This window comes from Colletotrichum godetiae (genome assembly GCF_030913485.1).
Source record: "Colletotrichum godetiae strain CBS 193.32 chromosome Unknown BDP55scaffold_27, whole genome shotgun sequence".
Lineage (NCBI taxonomy): Eukaryota > Fungi > Ascomycota > Sordariomycetes > Glomerellales > Glomerellaceae > Colletotrichum > Colletotrichum godetiae.
In genome coordinates, this window is record NW_026851275.1 from 265,327 (window position 1) to 284,054 (window position 18,728).

The 18,728-nt window shown below is 51.1% G+C and overlaps 7 protein-coding genes across 7 annotated transcripts; all 7 read left to right on the plus strand.

Annotated features, from left to right (window-relative positions):
• Positions 1-467: 467 nt before the first annotated feature.
• On the plus strand, positions 468-2,219 carry BDP55DRAFT_633352 (uncharacterized protein; the record flags this gene model as incomplete). Its single annotated transcript, XM_060572542.1, has 1 exon — positions 468-2,219. The coding sequence occupies one exon, from the start codon at positions 468-470 to the stop codon at positions 2,217-2,219; it is 1,752 nt and encodes a 583-aa protein (XP_060428155.1).
• A 711-nt stretch (positions 2,220-2,930) lies between these two features.
• On the plus strand, positions 2,931-4,537 carry BDP55DRAFT_769595 (uncharacterized protein; the record flags this gene model as incomplete). The annotated part of the gene is made up of 2 exons (XM_060581065.1): positions 2,931-3,680; positions 3,764-4,537. The coding sequence occupies 2 exons, from the start codon at positions 2,931-2,933 to the stop codon at positions 4,535-4,537; spliced, it is 1,524 nt and encodes a 507-aa protein (XP_060428156.1).
• A 638-nt stretch (positions 4,538-5,175) lies between these two features.
• On the plus strand, positions 5,176-7,404 carry BDP55DRAFT_668013 (defects in morphology protein 1). Its single transcript, XM_060575204.1, has 2 exons — positions 5,176-5,682; positions 5,743-7,404. The coding sequence occupies exons 1-2, from the start codon at positions 5,331-5,333 to the stop codon at positions 7,002-7,004; spliced, it is 1,614 nt and encodes a 537-aa protein (XP_060428157.1). The 5' UTR covers positions 5,176-5,330; the 3' UTR covers positions 7,005-7,404.
• Positions 7,405-7,792: 388 nt separating this feature from the next.
• Positions 7,793-8,561, plus strand: BDP55DRAFT_555050 (trimeric LpxA-like protein; the record flags this gene model as incomplete). The annotated part of the gene is made up of 2 exons (XM_060569447.1): positions 7,793-8,133; positions 8,216-8,561. The coding sequence occupies 2 exons, from the start codon at positions 7,793-7,795 to the stop codon at positions 8,559-8,561; spliced, it is 687 nt and encodes a 228-aa protein (XP_060428158.1).
• A 504-nt stretch (positions 8,562-9,065) lies between these two features.
• BDP55DRAFT_633356 (uncharacterized protein) lies at positions 9,066-9,632 on the plus strand (the record flags this gene model as incomplete). The annotated part of the gene is made up of 1 exon (XM_060572543.1): positions 9,066-9,632. One exon carries the CDS (start codon positions 9,066-9,068, stop codon positions 9,630-9,632), a length of 567 nt encoding a protein of 188 aa, XP_060428159.1.
• A 3,770-nt stretch (positions 9,633-13,402) lies between these two features.
• BDP55DRAFT_188934 (uncharacterized protein) lies at positions 13,403-15,322 on the plus strand. Its single transcript, XM_060565864.1, has 2 exons — positions 13,403-13,629; positions 13,763-15,322. Exons 1-2 carry the CDS (start codon positions 13,577-13,579, stop codon positions 15,231-15,233), a joined length of 1,524 nt encoding a protein of 507 aa, XP_060428160.1. The 5' UTR covers positions 13,403-13,576; the 3' UTR covers positions 15,234-15,322.
• Positions 15,323-16,275: 953 nt separating this feature from the next.
• Positions 16,276-18,058, plus strand: BDP55DRAFT_694909 (Tannase/feruloyl esterase; the record flags this gene model as incomplete). Its single annotated transcript, XM_060577404.1, has 2 exons — positions 16,276-16,966; positions 17,022-18,058. 2 exons carry the CDS (start codon positions 16,276-16,278, stop codon positions 18,056-18,058), a joined length of 1,728 nt encoding a protein of 575 aa, XP_060428161.1.
• Between the last annotated feature and the right edge of the window lie 670 nt (positions 18,059-18,728).

The following is an 18,728-nucleotide window of genomic DNA, read 5'->3' on the forward strand; positions in this document are numbered from 1 at the left end:
ACTGAATGAGAAAGTATTAGATGTTCTACTGTGGCTACTAGCACTCTTCTTCCTCCCTTTTTTATCTTCTTTACTTGATGTGACTAGGCCATTCGCACCCATTACAATGCATGTTAACCACCGCCATCATATCCTACTTCGATAGTGGCTTCCTCCCTTCATCACTCTTTCCCATTGAGGAGGTGATTCGAGAGACCCTCCAGTTTTCTTCTCTGAATTTGCCCGTAGACGAATTCTACCTCAACTAGGCTTATTCGGCTTTTCTGACCTCTTCGCACAAGTCTCATTTCTCACATCCTACACTTCACTTCCTATTTCGCCGAAAGCTTACTTACCTTCGCATCATCATACAAGAATTTAGCCAAGGTAGGCAATAATCTTCCATCCAAGCATGCTGATTAACTATTAAGCAAACTTGTCGCTAACATACTCTCAAGCATTAATTTACAGGGTCGTCAATCCCCGAAATGGCGCGTTCCGAAGAGGAAAGCGTCGGCCAAGTCTGCCACACCCCGTGGCTTGAAACCTTTCATGACGGTCTGAGATACGGTGAATCGCCACCAAAGAGCATGCCACTATTGCTCTCCGAGTTCACCGACAATGTGGACGAATTTCAAGACATCGATAGCTTCGGCAAGAATTGGCTAGCTCTCGAAGACAGCTGGAAGTTGCCAGTCGACAACGAAAAGGACTGGGAAAGCCACCCGGAGTACCCCATGGGTCTCTGGGTTGGTTGGTTCATCCCCACAATCATCGATTCGATCTCCAAATATAATCACAGATACTCCAGGTATGGAGGACCACTATGTGTGAATACTTTCACCACATCCCCCATCGACAATGCCATTATTAAAAAGGCTTTCAAGGTCGTCTACAGATTGGGCAGTGACTTCAATCTAGAGCTGTACGCGCTCCACTCCCCCAAAGCGGATGGCCTCTGTAAGGCCAAGCTTGTTCCTGGCGGCGCAGCAAATGTCTTTTTCTTCACAGAGTGGAGAGATGACACCGTCTGCGGCCGCTACAACCGAATAGCAACCTGGATGAACAAGGCTGAGGCAGGTGTGCGGAAGGCCAGCTTGGCGAGAAGAATGGCGCTGGAACCGTCGTCATGGTGTTCGCGCAATTCGACTGGATCTGACAAGCATGATGACATTGGAAGCAGAAATGAAGAACCAGTAACCATTGTTGGGCCCCTGCCGCCGTCAACGTTGCATGAAGCACCAGAAAATTCCAGAGGCGATCTCGTCCTCCAGGATTCTTACTCGTCAAACGACAGCTGGTCGGCAGATTATTCTTACTCGTCAAGCAGCAGCTGGTTACCAGATGAATCTGACGTGGGCAATGATTCTTCTGACAGCGAACCTCCGACCGCGATAAGATATTATAGAAAGAAGAGCAACTCGACTAGAAATTACTCTACACCCAACACCAGGTCATCTCGCAGACACTCATATGAGTCTGAACAGGGATATTCCCACTCACATTCAAAGACTTCACCTACTCTACCAAGAAGGCTGACCAGGAGTCAGAGATTTCACCAAGAATCCCGAGGAAGTCCTCAAAGCAGACAGGCCAGCCGGCGCAGCCCTCAAGCGCTTTCTTGGCGTGGTTTGGATCACGACGCTCTAAGCTCTTCAATTCGCCAGCCCAATCTGGGTAATCTTCAGGGAGATTCTTCAATTACCCACAACTCAAGCCCGCAAACGAGGAAGAAGACACAAACGAGCCCAACTGGGAGATCTCAGACTGAGCCACCCCGAAAGCAACATAGACCTAGACAGGCCTGTCAAACACTCCTGGACCAGTCAGACAGCCTGCAGTCGGAAATTACGTTCTTAGTCAAGGGTGAAGTTGTTGAGAAGAGCGACGATGAAGTTCAATTCGTCAAGGAGGTTCCAGCCAAGAGGGACCGGAAGGAGTTCGGTGACAACGAAGTAATGAGTTGGACTAATGCCCCGAGCCACAGCAAGAGCGTTCGCTTTGTGTCGGAATTTATCACAGCGGGAAAGTTGACGCTGTGTGCTCGCCTCCCGGATGCCTTCTCGCGTGGTATCATGCTCGAGACATTTCGGAAGCATTTGACATCTACGGAAATGTCTGAGTTCGACGCCTTGGCCCAAAACCTTGTGGATTCCGCAGGTGAAGACATTCGCATAATGCTCGCGGAAACCCTTGAAGAGAAGTTGAAGAATAATTTGCCCGTCAATAGCGATGAATAGGATGTAGGTGGTTCATCCTCCCTCGAGTCATGTGGGATGTATGACTAACAAGTTCCTCCTAGAGCCCTCATAGATGACGTCCAGAGAGAGCAATCAGGAGAGACATATTTCTCGGGGTGAGGATTGGTGCGTGTACAGGGGACCATCACGCCACACTCAGCTTTTGTTTGTCACATCTTCCAGCAATGGCACGGCATCACCAAATCAGATTGGGATCGATACTGACGCGTGGGTTTCGATTTGAGCAAAGTACGAGAGGCTGTAGATGGGCCGTGGATAATGAGTTGGGGGGGGACGAGAAAAATCATATCCATTTGCTAAATTGCTTTAGTCTGTCATGCAGTTTTGACTTGTTGCCGCGTAAACGCAGGAAAATGACACTGATTGCGTCTTCCAGAAATATCAAGATTTTCCCAAGGAAACAAGGCTGAAGGGCCCTGGGATTTAAGCCAAGAGAATGAAGCCAAGTTCACCCACAAGATCTGTTTTTCTTCCGACTATTCCACTCTGAAGGAAGGAGCTGTAGAATTCTTTCCCTTTCACGGGTGTTTCCGAGGCATCTACAGAGCTTCTTTCTCTTTCCCTTCGCATTACCTCATTCAACTTACGTATTCTTTCATCCTCCGCAGGACACAATCTTCCATACATCGTCGCTTAAAAAGGAATCGGATCCCATTCTCTCATCGAGGAAAGCTACTAGCAAAATCCAGAATGGTAACCAACAGCGGAAAGGACCCCGAGACGACCAAGAAATACGCCTGGATCTCACCAACACACCCTCTCCCGGATTTCCAGCGAGAATGGCTAGACTTGGCCGCCAAGCTCTTCAACACCGACACCTTGGACATCCTTGTGACCTCCGAAGAGAAGAAGGAAATTCTAGCGCTTATCGCCCTCTCAATCACAGCTTCCTCCTTCGGCAACCAGTGCAGAGCGCAGGCCCTTCACAGAACCGTCTACCATGCGCGGGAGATGGGTCAGGGCAAGCGGCCTTCCGCCAGAGTTGCCATTATTTCAGCCCTTCTCATCTACAAGCTGGAGCCTCCGCCGTCTTGGCTGGAATGGGATACTATGCGTCAACCACTAAGTGTTCTGCGATATGTTCGAGACTGTGCTGATGGCTTCAAAGTTTACTCGTCGGAGGGTATGTTGAAGGCAGCTTTAGCGCTTCAATCGGCAGTACCAGCACAAGACAGTTCAGACAGCTTCTTCGTTATCAACAACAAGCCTGCATCGAAGGAGACCAGCACCAAATCTTCCGAAGTCTCTCAGCTCACTTCGGATCATCCCTCTCTGCCGGCTTTGAGACCTTGGACGCGCTCCATAACCAAGTTCATAACTCCATCCCCGCCAAGCAAGAAACGTAAGGCGGAATCCAACTCCTCGCAAGAGAAGAAGGCTGCTCAGCAAAAGGAGATGGCCAACACGAAGAAAATCAAGTTGGTTGTTCCGAAGAAGAAAGTCATCACTCCAAAGAAGAAGGCAGCCACTCCAAAGAGGAAGAGAAACAGCGGATCTGGAAACAAATCTACTCACAAGTCAAGAGCCCCGAGGTCGGCGCGAAGACCTCGATACGAGCTGCAATTTCTACCTCCAAGTTTCCTCCCACTTGGCAGACCCAAGACGCTGAAGCTGCGAAGCGACAACAGCCGATCGACAATGTACTGCTGGTAAGGTACATGAAGAACGCCCCCATGCTTGACAGAATTGCAGATTACAACGACCAATCCGTCCGTCGTGTTGCCCTCGCCAGCTTCATTGAAGACTTGAAGAGCTCAGGCTGGGATGACTTGGAGAAGTGTACCTTGCAGCTCATCAAAGATGGGGAATTTGAGTCTCGAACCTTTCTGGCGGAGACGATCATGAATGACGTTTATCAGCGCATCAATGATTCTGTTGAAGACGTCCCGCAGCTCGCGCGTCCGATACAGCCCAAAGAGCCAACAGAGCCCACACAGCAACTCATGGAACGGCCCATGGAAGCCAAGCAGCTAGCACACTCCAGTCTAGAGGCAGATCCTACTGATACGCCGACAAAGAAGAGGAGTCGGCCCAGGTCTCAGATGGCCAAGCAATCCGCCCAGACCAAGCAGCCCAAGAACACGCTGAGCCTGCATATCTCGCCGACAAAGCAAAGAAGTCAGCCTTTTAGATTCTCTCCCAGCAGTCGCATGTCTGATGACGTGTTCAACGAAAATTCTCCTATACTCGATGCGCCGCCTCCGGCCTCTGTTCTGCAGCATCCAAATTTGGCTTCCCCGCCTCGCTTCAACATTCGCGAAATATTGTCCAAGCGACTTAAGTCGAAGGATGCTTAAGCTTGGGCGACGTGATTGGGTCTTTGAGAAGTGGCAACATTCTCCCGTGCTTGCTTATACTTCAAGTCTTGGCGATCGAGGAGGATTTCGTATGTCAGTATTGGATGGCTGAACATGGCTGAAAGAGGCTCCTGGAATGGTAGGGAGGGATGACATGGGCATAAGAGGATGTTGGCATGTGGGAACGTATGATAGCTATAGAATGATTGCTTGGAGAAGGAAGGGACTGCTGGCTATGACTTGAAGATTGTTGTCGCACGATGTCGCTATGTCACTTAGCTAAGTGGGAAATCAAAAATGAATGATTCAAGAAGTAAGCGGACCTTCAACGGCGAGTAGGCAACTCTTCTCGCGAAGGTTGGGAGTGAACAGTCTCAAGAAAAAAAACGAGATTAGCTCTCCTCACCGTTGGTGATAGATCATATGAAAAATACGTACACATAGCCTCCACAATCTGCAGTGTTCCTGCGTACGTCAGGAAGCCTTGAGATGATTAATCTCTTCCCTCGATTGAAGTGTTGTTGTTTATGTTGCCAATGAGCTGAGATTGAGTGAGACGTTGCTTGCTGATGTAATCCGCCTCGGCAATTATTATTCACTTGGGCCTCATTGGCCATCCTAAATATTACATGGGCCTCGACTGCCTGGAAGTCACTGGACTTCGCGACACCCGTCGCCACTTTCCTGACGCGCTCTCCCATTTAGCGGCGATCCCTCCCACCGAGTCGTGACGCCGTTAACGAGGGTGCTCTCTCCCCTCGCAAACCCGACATGAATCCCGCCTCATTGTGCAATGTCTTCCTCCTTTTCGCCTGATTCAGACGACGAGTATGGCTACGATCTTTCTTTGGAGGACGAGACTTTGCTGAGCCAGCTCATTACCGCCAACTCCGCCCCCACCTCCACCTCATCCCGGAGACCCGCTGCTTGCTCGATCGCATCAGATTTTGGCATTGATACCGTTACCGAGGAGGAATTCCGCCTTGATGATGCTCCCGCTGAGGTTCTTTCCTACCGCACAACTGGCACAGCCAAGGGCTCTTTACGATCTAGCCGGAGTCGCTCAAAGGCAACCGTTACCGACAATACGAAGCAGGCAGATCTTCCCCCGCCGTCACCTGGCCACTCCGTCGCCTACCCGGATTGTGAGTGCGATATCGACAGGAGAACTTCTGCTGGAAACTGACTGACGTGGAAGCGCTTAGTGAGCAGAGCCCTCTCGAATAGCAATGCTGCCCCCTCGTCACCAAAACCATCCGAGAAGGCCACGCCTGAGCCAGATAATGATACTCGATCGCCGCTTGTACGGTTCCGCTCATTTCCTCGCAAGCCATTCACCGTCACCGACTTGACCTCCGGCGCATGGTGCGAGCTGCAATACTTCTACACCCTCACACGCCTGCCCTACGGCCGGAAGACTCGGACGGCGGCGATGAAGCAGGGGACAAAGGTACACCAAGACCTCGAAGACGAAGTACACACAACTGTCCGCGTCGAGATCGCGAGCAAAGAAGATGGGTTCGGTCTTCGGATGTGGAACCTGATACAAGGACTTCGAACACTTCGCGAGACCGGTATGACCCGTGAGCTCGAGGTCTGGGGATTCGCCGACGGGAACCTGGTCAATGGCGTCATTGACGGTCTGAATTACGAGAACCCGGACCGAGAGTTCATGGAGCAGCTTAGCCAGGAGTCTGAACAGAACCAGTCGAGCATCACCGACTACTTCCCTTCGAAAAAGCAGGCGAACATACCCCAGATCTACTTGACGGATGTGAAGACGCGAGGGTCCATGAAGGCACCGAACAGCCCTGCATTGCTGCGGCCCGCAAAGGTGCAGCTCTTCCTGTACCAGCGTTTCCTGTCAGAAATGGCAGCGGATAAGCTGGACTACCTTCGTATTTTCCGGCGCTACGGTCTGGACCCAGACGTACCGTTCTCTGACTCGTTCATTGCCCAGATTGGCAGCCTGCATGACGAACTATTCTTCGACGTGGATTCCTCGCTTGGTGGGGACTACATCTCGCCGTCTCCCACTACGGCAAAGTTCGATGCTGAAGCAAATGAAGAGAGTCGAGGTACTTCGGCACCGGATTTCATCAAATACAGGACACTCCGAGAACTGCTGCCCCTTCTCATATCTGAGTTGCGCCAAACCTTCCCCCATGGAGCCGACTCCGTGGGTCGGCTCCTTGCTGTGGAATACAGATACCGTGGAGATGGCTCGCTCATTGACAGCCAGGTCTTCCCCATGGACGACCGGGCGCTGAACCTCTACTTGGGCAGCACGATGGAGTGGTGGCGGGCGGATCGGCAGCCGCGGGGTGTGCAGATTGAGGAGGCCTACAAGTGCCGCATGTGCGAGTTCGCTGAAGACTGTACGTGGCGGTCTGCCATGGATGAGGAGAGGTTGCAGAACACGCGACGGCGTTTGGCGAGTAGCAGGAACTATGTTACAGGTGGCTGATATTGCGATATTGCCTTTTTGGCTCTTGAGATGGCAATTTTTCCCTTGCGAGGCGCATTGTTTGGCTGAGAGCGACATTACATCGGGCTTGGGTATCAAAATAGCGCATAAATATGAGTTTATGATGTACAAAAGATGGCTAATCCATTGTCAAATAGGTGTGTGACCCAGGGTGGAAGTCTCAGAGACACAACTGATGTAAGGGTCAAACGGATGATACACTGAAATCTGCCCCCTCGCTAGACGTGTGCCGCCTGTGTGATGTATATACGAGCTGCTTCTTTGTCCCTTGTGCCCTTTTCCTAGCCCTTACTGACCCGTTTGCAGAGGATTCTGACATTCATGCCTTCTTTGGGCTGTATTCGAAGTGAAGAGCCTCGAACACGGGTCTGCGTCCAACTAATTATGAATGGTCCTACTGGCTTGTCTAAAAAAACACATACTCACAGTTGGGCCTATTCCGCCGCTTCTATGAATCCATAGGCCAATGTCTCCGTGAAGCTTCTGCAGTGAATGCCGTCAACATCTCTTCAATCTTCAGTGCCTGAGGCCCAACCCTCGTGCCTGACCTACTTCTTTGAGCAGTGAAAGGGAAAGAACGGGAGTGACTTCCTTCTCTATCAGCTCCGCGAGACGTGATCTACGCCTATAAATTCCCCCTGCACAACCACTTTCGACCCAACAAGCGTCTAAATTCGACGAGCAGTCTCCTAGTTTCCCCTTTGCCATTTCGACCCTTCCCTCTTCCATCAACATCCCCCAAGATTGACGCTCACAACATCATCACGATGGTCGCCAAAGACAACAAGGATGCCAAGATCATCGAGCTCTTGGAGTCCATAAAACATAAACCGTCTGGCGAGAACTACGAGCGCATGGTCTCGGGCATGATGTATAACCCCCTCGACCCGATCCTCGACCGAGGCCGCCACCGAGCCCGCTGCCTCACGCGCGACTTCAATGAGATTGACTACCGCCAGAACACCTCTCAGGAGGTGGCCAAGAAGAAGAAGGAGATTCTGCACCAGCTTCTGGGCAAATTCGGCGAGCGGTCGTTCGTCGAGGGTCCTTTGTTGGTCGACTACGGCTGCAACATCATCTTTGGCTCCAGGGTCTTTGCCAACTTCAAGTATGTCCTCCTGGTGCTTGAAACATCTCATCGAGTGAATACCTCCGGGGAAGAAAGATAGAGTTCTAATGAATGTGTGCAGTCTGACCATTCTCGACATCAGTCTTGTCACCATTGGCGACCATGTTCTCATCGGACCTAACGTGAGCATCTACACTGCAGTCCACGAGACTAGCATGCTTTCCCGATCGAACGGCGAGCAGTATGGTCTGCCGGTGACCATTGAAAACGATTGTTGGATTGGTGGCGGTTCAATCATCTTGGCTGGTGTCACCATTGGATCGGGCACGACTGTTGGTGCTGGCTCTGTCGTGACAAAGAGCTTGCCGCCTCATTCGGTGGCGGTGGGCAACCCTGCCAGGGTCATCAAGAATGTGCAAACACTCGAGGAGGAGAAGGCGAGTCTGAACCAAAACATCAAAGATTAAATCGATCAGGAGGTTTGACGGAGGCATGAAGAGGCGTCAAATACCCGGATGGTGGCACACAAGGGCTTTGCTGCCAGTGCAACACTAAGCGATTGCTGTGTATTGGTGTGGTAGCACAGGATTCTCGCGAGCACATGAATGAAAGAAAGCAGACTTGGATGACAAAAATGCAACATCGTGATAACTTCGCACATGAATGAACATGCTTGACTACTTTTTCTTTTCAGAGTGAACAGCGTTTCTTAGATCCTATGGGGTTACCAAATCATGTTGTTGCTAGCTAGAAGCTACTATTCAAGAATGCAGTATCTTAGTATCTGTCTGCGAGTATAAGAAGATGTTCTTGGTTCTTTTTGGGATGCCGGCTTTCTTAATCATCACCACGTCTTCGGCCTCATAAAAGTAGAATAAACATAAACACTTGGAACCCTTCCTACAATCCCGAACTTCCTCTCCCTGAGTCATCTTACCAAGCCGCCCAGAAAACCTCAGAACCGCGCCAAAATGAGCCAACCTTCGCAAAAACAAGAATCTGCTGGAAAAGACATCGAGCAAGGCGGAGAGCAGCCCCGGACTGACAGCCAAAGAATCGAAGATCGCTACGTGTACTTCAATCAACACAGGTACCAGGGTGTTCTACGGGAAGTCTGTCAACAACGTTGCCTTATAAGATTCGAAATGCTTGAGGCGGATCTTAAGCAGAACGAATTGACGGTAGAAAAGCTGGAGGGATCTTTGACTCACTTCAAGGACCTCTTTGAGCTTACGGATTCTCTTTGTACGGCCAGCAATAAGCTATTCCAGGTTTGCTGTGAATCTGTGATGAAGGCGGTGAGTGAAAAAGCCAAAGTTGTGCCAATCGCTCCTATCGAAGCTGCCCTCAACGCCTACATACCTATCAATGATGATACGTTCAGACGTTCACTGGAGCTTGGTTTCGAGACTCCGGAGTCTCCACGCAAAGGCGATGCTCATCTATGGAATGAATGGGAAAAGCTCGAAAGACAGACTCAGCAAATTCTTGATGGATATCAAAAGCATAAAGACAATGTTTTACTGGAGGAAAACTAGGTCATGGAAGCAGAAACACGTTATGGAGTAGCAGTTTGGATGAGCCCTCTGGTGCACGGTATCGATGTGTGTCAAACATTGACCCCATTCGTGGTTGAAGACCTTGATTTTGGTTCGAAACATGACTGCCTTACTTGTCTCCATGTACTTGCTCTTACGCTGTTCAAGTCCCTTGGAATTCTCCTTTACCCCTTTCCATGTTCTTCACTTTACTTGTCTTACCTTTCTTCCCGTACTCTAGTCACTCCATTAAAGGCTTTATGAGCTTCTCCTCGTTACTCACTCCGTCAAACTCCTTCCATTCACTTAGCAAGACCGAATTCCCAAAAAAAAACATATTTATAAATTGCTGTCGCTACTGTAATGCAATAAGTCCTGAGACTACTTGTTCTTTTTGGAGATGAAGTTTGGTATACACGCCATAGGTGACACAGCTCATCTACGAGCCTTCTGAATTCCTCCTAAGGATATGAAGAAGTCTCAACACACCAGAAACTTCTCACTCCAGCCAGTATTGTGTCAATCATGTGACCACAAGAGTCATTTGGAAACACTCAACACGAAGAGATCGCGCTAAGCCACCATTCAATCCCATCAACGCTACAGAGGGCAGGTCTCTTTAAACATGGTGTCTGAGGTGCTGACATTCACTGTTCAAATCAAGCTATTAGTCCCAAATTGGGTGCAAAAGATCTATCTAAATCGATGCAGATATATCCTTTCCGGCTACAACGGACGAACTCTACAGGTGTAGTCAGCAGTTTGTTATCGGATGGTTGATGTCCCGGGTTTCCGCCAAGTTCAGTCACCAACAACACACTTCCCAGCCGATTCGTGATGTCGACTTGAAGAATATACGTAATTTAGTATTAAAAGCCCCAATCCATGAGGTCTGGAGAGGGAAAACGTAACGCGATACATCTACTCAGTCTCACCGTAGCTTCCGGCCAGCCCCGATATCCTTTCCGTACATGTAAGCACCCCCTATTCAGAACTACAGTTCAGGAGATGCCGATCGATGATTTGTGATGGGTATCGTGAATCATGTGTAAGTGGAGGGAGTCATCACTCAGCAGGAGTCTAAGCAGTCGCTTACTATGAATTAGCCTTATATTGACAACCTTCATGTCGCGAGTGGTCTGCCCATCTAAACAAACCGCCTCGTTCGGTCGCCTGCAAGGAGCGATTATGATCGGAACTGTCGTTGCAAATTTCGGTGAGTCAATACATAACAGACCCCTCTAGTAAAACAGCACCGACTAAGATTGTGAAAGTTTCCCGTTACATAGACTCCAGGCGGGCGGCCGAGAATCGAACAGACCATGATGTCTAGAACACAGATGCTCTTCCACATTTGTAGCCTATGTTATACTCTTTTAGCCTCAGGTTTTTCTCGATTTTGACACCACTTATCTTGCCTCTTCAAAGAGTGTTCAGATTCCGCCGCGCTGTACGATGAAGGATGGCCCATTCCTAGAGCATACGCCGACCCAGCAGCAACCTCTAAGTGCATACATGCGGCGTTCCGCCTATGAGTAAACAACATATAAAATGCCAGCAATACTGCTGAAGTAGTTAACTCATATGAAGGTGACAAAAACAACGTTCCTTGTGCAACACTTTGGGCAGCTCGGAAATAATCTTGCGAATATTGCAGATCTAACTCGCTGTCGCAACTTGTCTCGACCATAATGATACCGGACGTGGTATCGGTGTGTAGACTGCTGTTCCGGATGGGCTACTTAGTTACTTATGCACAAGACCTAGGTATTATACTCGCAGTGGCTTTTGCTTACTTGGCAATGCCGAAACCGTCGAGGTCACAGTACTGGATACGCGATGAATCGTCAGAGTCACCTTGCGATCAGCTGCAGAATGCTGGCAGCCCCGAGAAAACTTTACGATTGGGACTCGCCGGCTTGAGGGTAGCTTGCAGTCTGGTGGTGATCTATTTATCCTACTGAATGCCATGCGTCCGGCGACCGTCTCTTTGAGGGCGGATCTACCGAGCTACCAAGGCGCTGGCGAAATTGCGTACCTGGGTGCGCTTATTCAGTGAAATCTTGGTTCCCGGTTCTAAACTACTGACATGCATCTTCAGCGGATAAGTTTCCGCATGCAGAGATTCGAGAACCAACTTTCGACGCAACTGGAGGATGTATTTTGACCTTGAACAGGTTATTGGTGTTGACTTGAGCCCGATTCAACCTGAGTGGTGCGACTAACGTTCTTAAGATCAATTACGATAGCAATTTGCTGATCATCAGCGTAGGGCGCCTCTGAACTGCGTTTTCGAGGTTGACGATCTGGAAAAGCCACGGGCCTGTACTGAGCCCTTTGACTTCATCTACTTTAGAAGCATGGATGGCGCATTCGCAAATAAACAGAGGATGATTAAGAAAATTTACAAGTGTGACAACAATCGCCACCCAAAAACCCGCGTTTACACTTTTGCTCAATTAGGGACCTTTCTTATGTACTAGTGGCTTGACTCCAGTAGGTCATCTTGAAGTCGCGGGACTCGAGTTGCCACCTGGTTGCGACGACGATTCGGTACAAGGGGATGCACGCTTACTGGAAGATGTGAGTTTCCGCCTCGACTTTTCGCCATCGGTTGTTCATGCTAATAATCTCAGTCACGTTGTTTATGCGCAAAAGCCCGAGGATGCTCCCGATTCTGAACACTCTTTGGGAGATTGATTTGTTGATCAAAGATATGTGTAGTGTAATACGTGGTGTATTGCTTGAACCAGATAAGAGATATGTAGGTGGGCGATAGCACCTATTATACGTTCAGTGCTCAGAGAGCCCCTGTCAACCACTGTTGGGTCGTCTATGGGGGCGGGAGCAATTTGAGGCCAAACAGGAGATCATTCAAATTTAGTACATAACACCCAACACCTTCGTCAATGTTATGATCAGAACTTGGCTATATATGGCTCGTCATTCCACCCTGCTGGCGAGAGGCATCCGCCCGTTTGACCCGGAATGTGGATGAAAAGACCTGGACTCCTCTCCATGCTTGCATGATTCCACCACCCACAGCTCTGTGACCCATGCTATCGAAGACGTGTCGTCAAAACTAACTAGATACTACGTCCCACCGGTACCCGGCATCCGGACGAGAGAAGACAGCCGCACCCGTCCCCGGACGGCGGCATCAAAGGTAGATCGGCGCGGTGCGCGGCAGGGCCGATACCCACATTCCGGCAGTGACCGGACGTGTGGAGGCACTATCCGTAGGGTAAACTTAAAGCGGGCTTGGCAACCTTTACCTTAAGCTAAGCCTCGGGTTCGGGTTAGTCGGTGTTACGACAGGGATAAGGAGGTCGTCTCCCGTCCCCGCAGAGCTCTCTATCTGATCCCAATCCTTTCCCGAGCTTCCCCTTTTGCACACGCACACTTACGCGTCTCACTGGCTGAAGGGGGCTCGCATCAGCCCCATAAGAGAGAGATCTTTTTTGCCTCTGTTCTCCATCTTGACTGGGGCCACACAGGATTTTCTTAACTGTTTCCACCATACCATCCAGACAGCCAGCCAGCCAAGCCCAGGCCAAGCCAAGCCCGCTCCAAACGACCTTTCGTCTCTCATCCATTTGCCTTTACCTTTTACTCCATATCCCCGTCTCTATCCGTACCTTATTCTTTCACCTCGCTCTGGCCCCGTTCTGACTGATTTCTTGTTCATCTGAGCTCAACTAGTGCCAAGGTATCCGCGTATAGCCAACCAAACACACACACGCACACACGCACTCTCACAGGCTCACACAAACATACCCTCGTCTGCTGTCATCGTTTGATTGTCGGTGAGACAGCGACGCCATTAAACATACCTTCGGACTTTGCCCCACTTTGTTAGAGGAAAAGAAACAACGGGAACGGCAGATAACTACGGATAATCGAACGCTGGAGCTCATCGCCATCTCGCATACTACTACCACGACATGCCGCCCCGGAAGGGTAGTCCCAAGGTGAAGACGGGATGCCGGACATGCAAGTGGGTTTGCCTTTCCCTCCGCCTTTCCCTCAGTGGCTGCTAGATTCGGATCCTTCAAAACCATTATCTTATCCCTCAAATGGCAAAAAAGCTTGCTTAGGCCTTGGCTGACTCTAGGATGATAACCAACTAGGGCTCGAAAGGTCAAGTGCGACGAGACCAAGCCTAAATGCATGCGATGCACATCGAGTGGCCGGCAGTGCGCCGGCTACGAGCCGACGCTCGAACACGGCCTATCATGGTATCGGCCTCAGCAGCTAACTGCTCACGACCAACGTGAAGGCAGAGCCTTCCAGTTCTTTTCTCACATGGTCGGGCCCGTCCTCTCGGGTCCGATGGACACGTACTTTTGGACGCACCTGGTTGTACAGTTTAGCCACTTTGAGCCCGCTGTACGTCATGCCGTCTTGGCCATCAGCTCCCTGTACGAAGAATTCCACGACGGCGCCCGCGTTACGAGACAGAAGCCCGGAAACGACTTTGCGCTGAGTCACTACAGCGCGGCTATCCAGAGAATCAAATCCGCGCAAGACGAGCAGCTCGTGTTGCTGGTGTGTATCCTCTTCATCTGCATCGAGTATCTCCAGGGCGACGTCGAGGCCGCGCTCCGGCACTGCAAACACGGCATCATGATCCTTAACCGGGTAGGCTGCTCCTCATGGGCACACGACTATCTTATGCCAATATTCCGGCGATTGAGCTTTGCCTCCTTCTTCTTGGGGATCAAACCATCCGCTGACGCTGCGGTGCCGGGTCTACTGGGATTCGAAGTTCCGATACCGGACAAGATCGAGAGTCTGGGGGAAGCACAGAGCGCGATTGACGACTTGATGATCCACGCCATCCGGTTTGTGTCTGGCGAACCAACGGCTTTCGAGCGGCAGGATCTCGAGACACGATTGGGCCAGTTCCACGAGAAGCTTACCGAATTTGACGACTCTTTACCAGAGTCAGAATCGGCGGCAAAGGTTGCGATATGCAGCATGTTGATGAGATTTGAAATGGCCAAGATACAGATAGATACGATTGGTGGCAAGACGGAAACGAGATTCGACAAACACATTGAGGGTTTTCGCAGAACCATAGAGCTGGCGAGGCGAGCGTCACATTTGAGGAAGACGTATCCCGACGATCGGCCGCACGCCAGCTTCACGTTCGAGAGCGGTTTCCTGTCACCAATGTCCTTCGTTTCCAACAAGTGCCGAGACCTGAAGCTGAGGCTGGAAGCATTGGATTACATGGTTGAGCTCTCCGCGCCGAAAGAAGGGTTCACGGATGTTGGCACATTATATAGGATCGGGCGCCGAAGTATCGAGGTCGAGCACGGGATATCATTGAACGACGGCACCATTGAAAAGGACCCGGTTGCGCTCGCCAAGTTCTCTTTCCCGCCCGAGGAGAACAGAATGTTTGCCGCACCAATAGATCACGAGTTGTACGTGATCAAGAATGAGGATGGAACAACCACGTACCGGAGAAATGTATCATTTATGATGAGGAACGCCGAGGGAACGGTCAATTCCAGGCAGGAGTATATCACGGACCAGATATCGGGACAGGTATCGCAAAATGTACCATGTATGAGGTGTGCAAAGTCAATGTAGCACTACTACGATAACGAATTAGATTCCCATTTGCTCTTCTTGGCAAATCTGTAACTACTGGCCCAAAGGAACAAACATGAACAAGGAACTTTCAGACTTGCATGCGTCTCCCGCGTTGGATCTAGGTAACATCCGCCTTCGGCATCCTGCATATCCCCTGGGGAGCTCCATAACCAGATCTGAGTCTATTTGACAGTGTCCCCATATGCTAAGATCGGTCAACGATCCACCAGAGGCATGCTTGTGAGGTTAATTCTAGGTTTGGGTAGTTCTCGCCTAAGGTATTCTCCAGATTCGGTGCTTGCGATTTTGAGCATGATTAGAGTACGAATCAACTTACGCGTGAAACACGCCGAGATTTCGGCCGAGCCAAAACTGCCTCGCTCGGAGATCAGACTCGTGTGAGCTTCGCCCTCCTGATGATGAATCAAGAGGCTAGAAGGATACTACCTCCCCTTTAGAAACATCCTCCTTCATGACACCTTCTGCAATGTCATCATCCGCCTTGGTCTAGCTGCCGGGAGGCTGGTGCCGCAGCTCTAGTCTAAAAGTGGCGATGGGGGTGATCCGAACGCCGCTAAAGCGGCACTTGCACCGTGCCACACGTTCACAACACCCTCCTTCAAGCCTCCGGTCTTGCTCCACTGTGGGGCAAGACCGAGAGGAATAAAAGCCGGGCGATCGCCGGCTCGCTTTTGCTCCACGGCACTCCGGCCTTCGCCTCCCTACCACAGCGGCCTTTTCATCTTTTTCTGCACAAGTTCAGCGTCGTACTGCCGTTTTGACCGACGCTCAAACCGACGAAATTCCAGGAGCGAAGTACTATGGACAGCTCCGGGCAGGTGGAAGGGAAGCTCGGCTTTTCCGTACGGCAGAGGGGACGAAAAGGGGCCCATCTAACAAACAATGGTCATATATCATGAAGGGCAGTTCCCCGTAGGTAGAAGACCCAACACGCAGTTGAAGTCACGGGCACGCTCAATCCATTTCTTGTCGTGGGTAAAGAAAGAGAATACGTTCCTTTATTAGAACGCTCGTCAACATGCCTTCGCCTATCTGGGCCCTCGCGGCCGCAGTTGCCCCGGCCTTCGTCAACGCCGCAACTCTCGCCGACGTGTGTACGACTGCCCACGCGCAAGAAGCTCTCCCCGCGAGCGGCTTCATTCCCGGAATCACCATCGACGCGTCCTCTGTCGTGACCTCGGTCGTCAGCAACGCTTCCGTCTCCTCCGAGTGGTATCCCTCGGCCGCCATCGAGTACTGCAACGTCACCTTTGCCTACTCTCACGACGGTCTCGCCGGCGATAAAGTCCACGTAACGTACTGGGTGCCCTCTCCCGACGCCTTCCAGAACCGCTACGTCTCGACTGGCGGCGGTGGCCTGGCCATCAACTCTGGAAGCCAGTACATTCCTACCGGAATCATTGTTGGTGCCGTCTCTGGTATCACTGATGGCGGCTTTGGAGACTTCAACACGCAATGGGATGCTGTCTTCCTCGCGGCCAACGGTACTGTGAATTGGCAGTCCGTTTACATGTTTGGATACCAGGCGCACAACGAGCTGGCGACGCTGGGCAAGGAGTTCACCAAGAAGTTCTACAGTGTTGCCGCGGACCAGAAGATCTATTCCTACTACCAAGGCTGCTCTGAGGGTGGCCGCGAGGGATGGAGTCAGGCTCAGCGTTTTGCGGACCAATTTGACGGTCTTGCTATTGGCGCTCCTGCTTTCAGATGTAAGTCACACTACCAAGGGCCTCAGTTGATGTACGTTGCTAACCAATGTCAAAGACGGACAGCAGCAGGTAAACCACTTGACGGCCAACGTCATGGAACAAACCCGAAACTACTTCCCTCCCACATGCGAACTCGAAAAGATCCTCAACATGACCATCGCCGCTTGCGATCCTCTCGATGGAAAAGCTGACGGGGTCATCGCCCGGTCCGACCTCTGCAAGAACACCTTTGACTTCAACACCACTGTCGGTCAAGCATACTCCTGCCCCGCCAAGGCTGCCAGCACCGGCCCTGGATTCCCTACCCCGGCAAGCCCGGCCCAGAACGGCACTGTGACCGCCGACGCCGCCGCCCTGGTGAAGGAATACTACGACGGTCTCCACGACTCCACGGGCAAGCGCGTTTACCTCAACTACCAACCCGGCTCAGCCTTCTCCGACGCCACTGCCTCCTTTGACGAAGCGACACAGACCTGGGGCCTGAGCATCTCCGGCCTCGGCGGCGAATGGGTAGCGCGCTACCTCCAGCTTCGCGACACCAGCGACCTCGGCAACCTCGCCAACGTCACTGCTGATACTCTCCGCGACTGGATGCTTTACGGTATGAACAAGTACGCCGACTCATTGCAGACGACGCACCCGGACCTGAGCGGTATCCAGTCCGCCGGCGGCAAGATCCTCCACATCCACGGCGAGCAGGACGACTCCATCCCCGCCGCCTCGTCTGTGCACTACTATGAGTCTGTGAGGAGCATCATGTTTCCGGGTCAGAGCTTCAACGACAGCGGTGCCGCGATGGACGAGTTCTACAGGCTGTACCTCGTTCCCGGTGGCGCCCACTGCGGTGTCAACTCGAACCAGCCCGGTGGTGGATGGCCCCAGACTACGCTGCAGACTGTCATCGAGTGGGTTGAAAAGGATACCGCACCCGCGACGCTAAACAACACCGGCGTCGGTATCGAAACGCTCTGCCGCTGGCCCATGCGACCTTTGTGGTCTAACGACGGTGCCTCGTTCGATTGTGTTTATGACCAGGCTTCTATTGACAGCTGGATGTACACTTTCGATGCCTTCAAGATGCCCATCTACTAATCGGCTGTTAGTCGATCTTTTGACCTGGCTTCCCCCCTACTTGGGCTCTAGTCTTTACGGGCTTGACAGCGAATACTCGCAGGCTTGTGGGAGGAGAGGCATGTTTTGTACAAAGCTTATAAATTATTCGTGTACATACTTGTTGTTTTTAAGTGACTAGTACATAGCCGACTACTATTGTTTACTTAGTAGTGCCATTCAAAGTTCAAGTTTCGATACTGACACTACGACTTCTCCAAAATGATGAAAGCGAAGGAAGAAAGCTGAATCCAGTGTCCTGAATCATCGTCAGGTCAAGGGGTAAACGTTAGGCACTCCCAACATTACCATACATCCTAACTAGTCTCAAGAGCTATTTCTCCAACCTCCTTCAACCTCCTGAGCTTGATTTCGCAATGTCTTTTCAAAACGAATCTCATGCCATTCTGATTTCGCGTTCGTTTCTATTCCATCTTTCTAGATAGTTCCAGGGCATAGCTCTCCAAAGCTCTCAGAACCATAGACCCGAGACTATTCATCCGGATGCAGTCGGTCTTCCGAACGGTGACACTCTTCACCCCCAGAGTCCCGAACTTTGCCGATGCAACCCGACAAACTCTGCCACTCTGAAAATATGTCTACTGGAAATGAGAGGACCTAGCCTAGACAAGGATCCACGGTCTCCGCGAAC